This window comes from Ooceraea biroi, chromosome 13 (assembly GCF_003672135.1).
Source record: "Ooceraea biroi isolate clonal line C1 chromosome 13, Obir_v5.4, whole genome shotgun sequence".
Classification (NCBI taxonomy): domain Eukaryota; kingdom Metazoa; phylum Arthropoda; class Insecta; order Hymenoptera; family Formicidae; genus Ooceraea; species Ooceraea biroi.
In genome coordinates this window covers 4,204,870-4,217,152 of record NC_039518.1, presented here as the reverse complement: position 1 = coordinate 4,217,152, position 12,283 = coordinate 4,204,870, and the positions used below count along the sequence as shown (strand labels likewise).

The following is a 12,283-nucleotide window of genomic DNA, read 5'->3' as shown; positions in this document are numbered from 1 at the left end:
AGATTAGGGATCGTAATTTGTTTATTTGGGACATTATTTGTTAAGTTTGATTCGAGTTTTTTATGCTTCACATTGGTTTCTAATTGTTCTTGTGTTTTATCATAATACCTTAAAAATAAATAAAATGTCAATTTATTAGGAGTGTGATTTAGTTTTGAGGGTTTTGCAACAGATGGCTGTAGTGTCAGTTTGTTCCAATAGCTGTTTCCGATAATTGTTGTTTCTTACAGTGTTGACATTATCCATGACATTTAGTAGCGTTATAGCAATAGATGCAATAACAGTCGTGTTTATATCATCGTAAAAATGCAACTTCCGAAAGAGCATTTTCGACATGCGTTGCTTTTGTTTTTTAATCAAAAGAAAACTGCGGCTGAGGGTTATAGAATTCTTGTGGAAACTTATAGTGATTCTGTCCCATCAATTAAGACGTGTGAATACTGGTTTAGACGCTTTAAAAGTGGTGATACTGATGTGAAGGACAAAGAACGATCAGGACAACCAAGAAAGCTTGAAAATGCAGATTTGCAAGCATTATTGGACGAAAATCCAACACAATCCACTTCAGAACTTGCCAGAGCATTAAATGTTGATCGTACAACAGTTACCAAACATTTACATGAAATGGAAAAACTTCAGAAAGAAGGGAAATTGGTTCGACATCAATTATCGGAAAGTGCCATTGCGAACCGGTTGAACATTTGCATTTCGTTGATCGCCTGGCAAAAAAAGAAGAGTCTTTTGTCTCGGATTGTTACTGGGGATGAAAAGTGGATCTATTTTGATAATCCCAAACGCAGAAAATCATGGGTGGATCCAGGCCAACCATCAACATCCACTCCGAGACGCAATATTCACGGTTCAATAGTAATGCTCTGTATTTGGTGGGATAGTGTACTATGAGCTGTTAAATCCGCATGAGACTGTCACGGCTGATCGTTATCGACACCAATTGTACAAGTTGAAGCAAGCATTGGACCAAAAACGACCACTAATTGCGAGTAAACGACGTAAAGTGATTCTTCTTTATGACAACGCTCGACCTCACGTTGCGTTATCAGTGAAACAAACACTATTAGAGCTTGAATGGCAAGTCTTACCGCACCCCGCGTATTCTCCGGACATTGCTCCATACGATTATTATTTGTTCCGGTCGATGTAACACGCTTCAGAGGATACACACTTTCATAATTTCGAAGAAGTGCGAAAATTCGTCGACGAATGGATCAACTCAAAAGAAGAGTCATTTTATCGTCATGGAATCCATCTTTTGCCAGAAAGATGGGAAAAAGTTATAGAAAACGAAGGAAAATATTTTGATTAAGGTATTCATTCATTATCATATTTAAATACATGCGTTTTTGAGCAAAAAAACCCTCAAAACTAAATCACACCCCTAATAGATATATGTGTAACCATCTTGTATGTTTCAATAATATATACAGATTTCTATGTATGGGCATTTTCGGGGACTTTGAAATTAAAGGCCATAGCCGGATTAGCATACTAAAAGTGCCCCCAGCGAGTTTTGGAACGACACTTGGACTGTTATTTTGTTATTATAACAAAAACATTTTCTCAAAATTTCAGTCCTTTAATTGTATTATTTCTCAAGTTATTGAAAAAAATGCGATTTTCAGTTTTTATTTTTTTCTTCCATAGATACTATAGATAGACTTCTGTCGATTTGTTTTTGAAGACTTATTAATATAAGACATAAAAATAAAATTTTTCATAATTCTCGATTTAAAACTCGATTTAAAAAAAAATTAAATTAAAAATAGCTTTTTTGAAATGTTCTCTTCAAGGTACAATCACTAAACTTTCACAGAATACTCTTCTCTTTTATCAAATTGTTCTCAAATTTTTTCAATTTTTTCAAGTTGGTGCAACATAATGACAAAAAATAAAAATCAAGTTTTTTCTTTTTATTTTGCAATAAAATAGAAAATTATTTCTTTCTTTCAATACAACTATAGTTATAATATAATAATCCACGTTTAGTTATTATAGTTAGTATAGTTATAATTATATAACAAGATTCTAGAAAGAATTTTCATACAAAAATTATAATTTTTATCGAAGGTGATCGATAAATTAATTTTTTCAAGTGAATCAGTCTTCATCACTGTCTTTATTAATTACTACAGTGCTACCCTGTACAGTAAAAAAGACGGCTCAAAATTTCAGCTGGTCTTATTATTCTTGCTAAATATCTCGCATAAGCTAAGTAATATATAATGGCAGATATATGAGAACAGCAACCAATAGTACGTTTACCATTTGCACAATCACATGAGTAGCGAGAGATTCCAGATATGTCATTCGTATTAGAATGGTATTCAATAAAACAACGATAGGTCTTTGTATTAATGTAACGAGATCTAACTTGAAACTTAAGTATATTTTTATCAGCTTTTGCATATTGAAAATTAATGTCATTGTTTTTATCCATCATTTCAGTCAAGTATGATACTGCTTGGGAAAATTGATAAGAACCAGTGAATAGTATTTTAAGATCTTTTTCAGTCATTTCCGGGAAATCAAGCAGATCATTTGATTTAATGCTTGCAAAAGGAATCTTTCGCTGAGCCCAACGATTTGTTTCTACAAGATTAGCTAAAGTGTTATCACAATGTTTTCGTAATTTCATGATAGCAAATATTTCTTCTGAAAGATCTTTGTCTGAATTCAAACGCTTTCCGAATTCATTGTGTAAAAAACAAGCAATTCGACAGTATGATTTAACTTTTGGTAGTAACTTATTGTCGAGTTTATGATCTAACAGCTTATATTTTTGTTTAATTATACCGTGAACAGCTTCTACGGGCCAGCGAACTTTGGTGACAAATCGAGATTCGTTTGATTCAATTGTAGTTAATTGGCTGCGTTTTCCTTTAAGAGCTAGCATTAAAACTTGGAATCCTTGTTCTTCTAAATCAGATTTTACATCACGAAAACCACGATCTACAACCATAAAATCTCCCTTTTTGAGTAATTTAAGTAATCCATTTGAATCTTTCATGACAATTTTCATAATCTCAGCATCGTTTAGATTAGCATTATATGGTCCAAGCATGTCTATAACGTATCCATCCGTCGTGCAAATTGTGAATGGTTTGCATAATGGAACTTTTTTTTGACCAGAATACGATTTTCTTTGGTATTCATTATTAGTACTTTTCTGATGACGGATATAAGTTCCGTCACATATTATCATTAGTTGATCATTTAATTCATACAATGTTTTTGCTATTTCAGATGAGTGTTCTAGGGCAGTGTTTCTTAAAATAGCACTTATGCCAAAATGTTTAGGTAAAATATCTTTTTCAAACGATGTAATTACTGAATTAGAATAATCTGACACTAATTGCTCACGTTCTAATCCAAGTACATAAGATATTATTTGATTTGAATTTCCAGTTCGTAATTTAAATAAAAAAACAACAATTGCTTGTGTTACATTACGAGCGTCAGTATTTCGCATAGATGTCATCATATTGCGAAGTTTTACAATATTTTCCCATGTAAGGCCCGTAAGGATAGTAAGTCGATCTTCTGACAAAAAGTAATCGCCGATTTTATCTAAAATTACTGAGTCACTATTAATAGCTAATTGATTTAACAATTTTTCTAGTTCTGAAACTTCAAATGTAGTTGTATAAGAGTAAATACGCAGATTATTAATGTCCTCTTCATATAATCTTTTTTTAATGATATGACTTTTGCAGCATCGATTGCCATTTGGTATAAATATTCTTTTTTTAACAAAAGCTTGAACACGAGCTTCAAATGGTACTAAAGTAATATTGTTTGTTGATTCACAAATGCAGCAATATTTGTGAGTAGCAATCACTCTTGCAAAAGTCATCTCTACATATTCAATTTCTTTATCGGATTTTTGAGCTAACGTGAAACTTGGATTATCTGTTGAAGATTGCGAAGAAGTAGTGGTAGATGAAGATAATTTTGAAGATGATTGAGATAATAATTGTTGAGGTAATTCTTGTTGACTTATATTTTTCATGCCTGATGTAGATGGTTGGTTTGTATCTTCATCAATTGTAATTTTACATACAATAAGTCGACATTTACTGCACAACACATCATTAACTTTAACCTCTTTTTTAATTTTTTGTGCTATTTTATTTGCCTCATCTTCTGTGGATATAACTTTTTTGAATCCCTTTATTTTACGAAGAAACAAGTTACAGTTGATACATCTAATATTACTAGACATACTAAAACAGAAGTGAAATAAAACAATGTTATGTCAATTATATATGCAATATTTAGAATTCCGCGATTTGTACACATAACCTATAAGTGGAAAACTTACTTTAATGACACTGAATAAAAAACTTTTTGGAACTGTCTCTACACTACCCAATTCTTTATATGTTTCAATATGTTTGTCCTTATTATTATTATTATTTATTGCTAAGGACTAACGCTATTGAAACATATACAAAATTAGACATTATATAGTCAGTTTCAAGCGGTTACAATTGCAATACTTTTGTTTCAACAAGTTTGTAACCCGAAAAGAATACGTAGGCACCGAATCTTTATTCTCGTTTGTCTGTAGCAATATCACCATATAGATATATTTGCTAACATAATGAATTTTCCATAATATTGGCAGGTTTCTATATATGGGCAATTTCGGGGACTTTCAACGGAAAATACGAGCTCTAGTCTCAATATCTAATTGGATCAAAGTTGTACTGATCATACTGATCATACATTTAATGTCTTGAAATCTCAGGGATTGTCACTACTGAAATTGCAAAATACGTAATTAATCATTTAAGCTTTAAAATTAATTTCAAAGGCCCCGAAAATGTCCATACATAGAAACCTGCCAATATTATGGAAAATTCATTATAGTTACCAAATATTTTTACATGGTGATATTGCTACAGACAAACGAGAATAATGATTCGGTGCCTACTATTCTTTTCGGGTTACAAACTTTGATTTTCTTTGATGTCTCCAAATTGTACCATTTATAAAGCAGTATTCACATATATTTGGTCTATTATGAGGACTTTACTTTAGTAGATTTTATGTCCTCGAATGTTACCATTTAAAAAATCTATAATTTTGAGGACAGTCCTTAGAATATACCATAGAAAGTGTAAAATGTCCTCAAAATGTACCATGCATGTCAAAAAATGTCCTCGGAATATACCAAAAACATTATATATATATATATATATATATATATATATATATACACACACATATATATACATAGAGAGAGAGAGAGAGAGAGAAAGTATGTCTCTAGATTATTACTTCATAAGTTGTAATTAAGCCTCGTTATATTTCATGAAGCAATGTGAACATATTATATTTGCACACCACACGTGCACTCATGCTTGCAGAAGTAAAGATCTGTGTTTCTTTATTATACGCATTGCAGCTATTTTAATTCACTTTGATTTTGATCTTGTTATCTTTAATGTGGTACTAAAAAAAGATTTTGCACATTAATTCTGGAAATAAAGTTTAGAAACTTCAGGACAAATTACGTATGCCGTACACACATATTATTATAGGGTGACCATTAGGATTGTGTTGAAAGTAACTGATTATATTTCACTTCCTTGACTTCGGCGGTCATTTTACTCATTAGAGTCTGGTACTTGAGGTTCGTTAATTTTATTTCAGCCGTTGTACAAGCCAAATTACGAGAGTCACGATGAATGCTCTAAGCATCAAAGAAAAAGTATTTCTTATTGAGTGCTTCTACAGTAGAGGCAAAACTTATTGCGAGGCGTATCGTGAATTTCGTAGTAAATATAGATCTAAAAAAGTTTCAAGCGAAACTATACTCAGAAGGTATGAAATCGCGAAACTAACCTATCCTAATTTAACATTATGCTGTTAATCTGAGATTTTATTTATTATTCAATATTTTTCGCAGAATTATTGATAATTTTAGAACGTACGGCACTTTGAATGATCGCAGACATGATTTACCCGGTCCATCTCGAACCATTACAACGGACGAAACAATTGATGATGTCGAAGCATATTTCGAAGAAAATCCAAATTCCTCAGTTCGGAAAGCTGCTCAGGTTATGACTTTGAAGCGAGAAACTCTTCGAACGATTGTGAAAGATGTCAAGCTGCATCCCTATAAAATCACTACACATCAATTGTTGACATAGAAAGCGATGGAAAAACGAGTTCAATTTTGCGAAGTGATAATCGACATGTTTGAGAATGAGGAACTCGATGAAAAAGAGATTATTTTTACAGATGAAGCTCATTTTTGGTTGAACGGTTATGTCAATAAGCAAAATTATTGGTTTTGGGGAAAAGAAAATCCAAATGTGTCGATTGCCGTTCCTCTTCACCCAAAAAGTCTCCGCGTGGGCTGCGATTTCTGTGAAAGGAGTATACCTGCAATTTTTTGAAGGCACTGTTACCGGTGAAAGTTATAAAGAGTTGTTGGAGAATAACTTTTTTCCTTATGCAAAGAAACGAGGATTAGTAAACAGATTTTATTTTATGCAAGATGGAGCGACTCCACACCGTACTCGCGATGTGTTTGAATCGATCCATAAAGTTTATGGCAACAGGGTAATTGGATTAGGATATCCAAAATTTGCTTATGGAGGTCTGGAATGGCCTCCCTACTCACCTGATTCAAATCCGTGTAAGTTTTTCCTCTGGGGTTATCTCAAAGACAAATGTTACGCTAAACAACCAAAAAATATCGAAGAACTGGAAAACAGCATTCGAAAATGTATTCGTAACATTTCTGTAGTCATGTTACATAATGTATTTCAAAGTTTTCGAAAACGGTTGCAGTTCTGTGTCGATTCCGATGGACAACATTTTGAAAACATTTACCATTAGCTCATGCGCGCAAGCAAAGTTTTGTCTCTTTTTTAAAATGTGTATTTCCATTATTTAAATATTATGTATTTTTTTTATACGTATGGTAATAAAATTGACAAGTTTCCTCTACAAAATGGCGTTTGATTCATTTCGTTCGGCTTACTTGTGGCGAAGTAATAATCATTTACTTTCAACACAATCCTAATGGTCACCCTGTATATATTATGTACACATATAATTATATAGATGTATACTTGCATCTTTATTTCGTCTAATACGTTCCCTATTTTTATTAGGATTAATTCATTTTCGTATTATAGTATGGGAAAATATACAGAAAATATGCAGTTATTGAGTACAGCGCAACTGCAGAGAAATAACGCAACACCTACTTACAGCGCGGCGCCTATAGCACCATGTTTTCATCTTGTTTCCCCAAAAGTGAATCGTGGAAACATAATATTATTATATATGGTTAGATTTGGTATTCGATGCTCTTTAATTTTTGTTCTTACCAAGTTCTTAAATTTTGCAAAAATAAGGGTTGGGGATGGGGGTAAATTAAAAATTTGACATTTTCGAAAAATGTGAATACACTGTTGTAAAGAGTATAAAAGAGTATAAAATACTATAAAACTTTTGTATAAAACATTTTTTCATATATCTTATATTTTCAAAGATATTCGCTAAAAATGAAAAAATTCATTATCTTCGAGGGGCTGTTTCAACCCTTCATCGAGATCAAACATCGAGATACGCCGCTAAAACAAATATGGGTCTAATATTTTGCGATGCTCTACAATATCCAAAGCCCACCAAAATCGGTGAGGGACAGTTGTGAAGGTTTCCTTGTCAGTGGAGCAGCTCATCAAGATTGCTCATCAGCTGAAAGATCTCTGCCACGTGGGCGGATTTCCTTTTGCAAAGTGGCACTCTAATCATCCAGGGCTGCTAAACGCAATCTTATCTACCGACTCAACTAACTCATCCATCTCACTTGACGATTGCGCAACAAAAATACTCGGGTTACAATGGTCACCTCATCAGGACATCTTCACATTCTCAACCGTGTCAGCATCTCATCCTAGCCAGCTCACAAAACGCCACATATTGTTTCAAGTGGCACAAGTATTTGATCCACTCGGCTTTATCTCACCGGTCGTGATCAGAGCCAAGATGCTTCTTCAAGAACTTTGGCTTTGCAAGCTCAACTGGGATGATCCACTGCCATCTCAGGTCGTCTCAAGGTGGCTCAACATCAGAAAAGATCTCACAAGTCTGGCCAGACTCTCAATTCCACGGTGGCTCCACACGAGCGGTGGCTCAACTGTCGTGTTACACGGCTTTTCTGATGCTTCACAACTCGCCATGGCTGCTGTCATCTACTTGGTGGCATACTCACCGTCCACGAGCGCCGCAACTTCACTCATATGCTCAAAGACGAGGGTGGCTCCGCTCAAGAGACTCACCATCCCGAGGTTAGAGCTCACAGCAGCGCTGCTACTTGCGAAGCAAATGAAGTATGTCCAAGCCACACTTAACATGGACATCAAAGGTACATACATGTGGACGGACTCTCAGGTGACTCTCACGTGGATCAAGACACACGCATCTCGCTGGAAAGATTATGTACGGAACCGGGTGTCACAGATACAAGAACTCTCAGCAAATGCTCACTGGCGGTTCGTCCCTGGAACCGAAAATCCAGTGGATTGTGCATCTCGAGGCGGAACGACAGCTCAACTGGAGGAACACGCACTATGGTGGACGGGACCACCATGGATCACTCAATCTCATGACTCATGGCCGACTCAACCAATGGAACCTGACGAACAATGCCTGTTAGAGTCTCGCCTGGGCATCTCACTCTTCATGGCTAACTCAAGAAATGATTACCACTGGGATCTCATTCACAGGTATTCATCGCTCAATAAATTGCTCCGACTCACAACTCTCTGTTTCCAGTTTGTCTTGCTGTTGAGAAACCAACTGCAAAACCGGCAGCAGTTATCACACCTGCAACCATCGAGTGGTCACGCATCTTCTGGATAAAGGCCACTCAATCAGCATTCTTCGCTCTGGAAATCAAGATCCTTACCTCACGGACTCATCTGCCAGCCTCTCATGCCTTCAGTCGTCTCACAACTTTCATGGATCATCAAGGAGTGATTCGTGTTGGAGGACGGCTCAACAACTCAGCACTCAACTTCGACGGAAAACATCCGGCGATATTACCTCAAGGCTATCAGAGTTAATTATTGATCATGCTCACAAGCAGACTCTACATGGAGATACTCAATTGACGCTGGCTCACATCAGACAATCTTATTGGATCATCGGTGGAAGAGCTCCAGTGAAATCTCATATTTTGCGGTGTGTGGTGTGTGCTCGACAAAGGGGGATCCGTTCACATCAATTGATGGGCCAAATACCTCTGGCTCAAGTCACACCCTTACGCGCATTCACTCACACTGGTATTGATTATGCTAGTCCGCTCACGCTCAAAACATGGAAAGGAAGAGGAGCTAAGACTCACAAGGGATGGATTTGTGTCTTCGTCTGTCTCACAACGTCCGCAGTTCATCTCGAGGTCGTCTCAGACTACTCAACAGACGTATTCATCTCAACTTACAAGAGGTTCACATCAAGACGTGGCATTCCTCACTCGCTGTACTCAGACCGTGGCACAAACTTTCTTGGAGCTGAAACATCACTCCAGAAGTTGTTCACACAAAGCACTCAAGAAAACCAGCATCTCTCATTCCTGTTCGCTCAAGATCGCACTCAGTGGATTTTCAATCCACCCGCTACTCCACACATGGGTGGCAAATGGGAGACAGTGGTCAAATCAACGAAATATCATCTTCGACGCACCGTAGGTGAAACGTTGCTCACCTTCGAAGAGACCACGACCCTGCTTACTCAAATCGAAGCGATCCTGAACTCACGACCTCTCGAACCTCTCAGCGATGATCCAGATGACGTCTCAGCACTCACTCCAGGATACTTTCTCACCGGAAGTGATCTCACAACGATACCTGAGCCGTCGCTCAACGACTTAGCTCTCTCACGACTCTCACGATGGTAGTTCATCCAGCAAAGAGTACAACAATTCTGGTCTCAATAGTCAGCTCAATATTTGCAACACCAATAAGCAATCTCCAAGTGGCATCATCCGTCTAACACCAGTCAAGTGGGATCATTGGTGCTCATTACAGATGAGCGATTCCCACCGTGCAAATGGCCACTGGCCAGAGTTCTTTTATTGATTCCAGGCAAGGATGGACTTACCAGGGTGGTGACGCTGAAGACGGCCACCACTACTCTCACCAGGCCTATCACGAAGCTCGCTCTGTTGCCCAGCCCTCACCAGGATCAAGCTCAACCGACGTAGGAGTGGACTCATCATCAACACCTTGCTGATGGCGGGCGGAAATGTTTGGGAAATAATCTATAGCCCCCCAAATATGTGAAATATCGCCGGCCTTGTCGCGTCTGCCGCGCGACGGCGCCTGAGTCATCGCGCCCTCGATCAGGCTACCTCGCGAATTAATCAGGCTTTGTTCGACTATTCGTAAGACGGCCATGGGCTAGTAGTGTTAGTGCGCGCATAGGCTAATTAGCATAGTTTTAGTTATAAGTGCTCATTTTTGAAGCTCTCACGACCTCTCATTCGGCATCTCACAAGCGCATCTCTTTTCCACGGAGTTAAGTGCATCAATAATATCGTTAGCCCGCGTGAAGCTCTCGCGGCCTCGTGCGTGGCACGTTTGCCGCAAGAACAGTGCGTCTCAAACGGTTCGCGGTGACGTGTTAGCATTAATATAATCGGCACACGCCCGCGCAACCTGTGTAAATAGTGTACATAATCGCTTGACTCAAAATACATGTTATTGTTATTACTCAAACTCAGTGCGTAAACTTTTATCCCGCCCGTTGCATGACATTCTCACCGCGCGTTCCCGCGCATCCTACCATCCTTCGTAAAATCTCAAACACCAATAAAAACAATAAAAGTGTTCTTTGGAAACTTGTTTTATATATCCCATGTATTTTCCTTTATATTTCAATTCAATCAACAAATTGATAGAATCAAGGTTTTTGTTGATTCCTAATTCGCGGATGATAGCTTGTTTCTTAATTTTTCTTAATGTATTAGGTTGTTCATTAAGTTCTGCGGTTTTCTCGATAGATAGCGTTTGTCCATTGAAAAAGATAGCATGCATCGCCTGAACCGCGGATTGCCGCATACTCCGTGACAGGTTAGACAACGCTTGACATTTCGCCAGTCTTTGTTGTGTTTTGAAGTGTTGTGTGTACGCGCTATTCATTGAAATTGGAGGATCAAAAGGTGCATTTTCGACACATTTTGCTATTTTTCTTCCGCAAAGGAGTAAAAGCGACGGACGCACAACGTGAGATATGTGGCGTGTACGGGGACTCGGCCATAAGCGCTGACACTTGTCAGCGTTGGTTTGCACGCTTTCGTTCCGGAGATGTGAACGTCTCCGATGCTGCTCACTCCGATCGTCCATCCACCACTGACGACGACCAAATCGTGGCCGTAATCAAAGCAGACCGACACCTGACGACGCGGGAGATCGCGGAGCGCTTCGACATCGCCCATACAACGGTTGCGCAGCGATTAAAACGGCTTGGGATGTCGAAAAAAGCAGATGTTTGGGTCCCTCACGAGCTCACCGAAAAGAACATTTTGGACCGCGTCATGATCTGTGAATCCCTGCTGAAATGGAACTCGCTGGAGGCTTTTCTCAAACGGGTGGTCACGGGAGATGAAAAATGGGTGGTATATAACAACATTCGACGTAAGCGGTCATGGTGCAGTCCGGGTGAGTCGTCACAATCGGTTGCCAAAGCGGATTTGCATCCGAAGAAAGTGATGCTGAGTGTGTGGTGGGATTGGCGAGGCGTCCTGTACTTCGAACTGCTTCTGCGTGGTCAGACCATCGACGCCGAGAAGTATTGCGCTCAGTTAGAAAAATTGAAGCAGGCAGTGGCGGAGAAGTGGCCGGAATTGGCGAACAGGAAGGGCGTTGTCTTCCACCACGACAACGCCAAACCACACACTGCTTTGGTGACCAAGAAGTTGAAGTGCTTTGGCTGGGAAGTCATGCAGCACCCACCGTACTCCCCAGACCTTGCGCCGTCGGATTACCATCTGTTCCGGTCACTCCAAAACAATCTCGACGGGCAGCGCTTTAATTCAGTGAACGATATTCAAACGTACTTGGAGAACTTTTTCGCGCAGAAGTCGCGCGACTTCTACAAACGCGGCATTATGTCCCTTCCAGAACGTTGGCAGAAGGTGGTCGATAAAGATGGACAATACATTCTAGATTGAATAAATGTGTAAGTACAATAGATTTATGTTTTACTTTAGGGCAAAAAAACCGCAGAACTTAATGAA

The 12,283-nt window shown here is 38.3% G+C and overlaps 1 protein-coding gene across 1 annotated transcript; it reads left to right on the top strand.

Annotated features, from left to right (window-relative positions):
* Positions 1–9,274: 9,274 nt before the first annotated feature.
* LOC105282743 lies at positions 9,275–10,249 on the top strand. Its single transcript, XM_011344969.1, has 2 exons — positions 9,275–9,939; positions 10,045–10,249. Exons 1-2 carry the CDS (start codon positions 9,275–9,277, stop codon positions 10,247–10,249), a joined length of 870 nt encoding a protein of 289 aa, XP_011343271.1.
* The last annotated feature ends 2,034 nt before the right edge of the window (positions 10,250–12,283 follow it).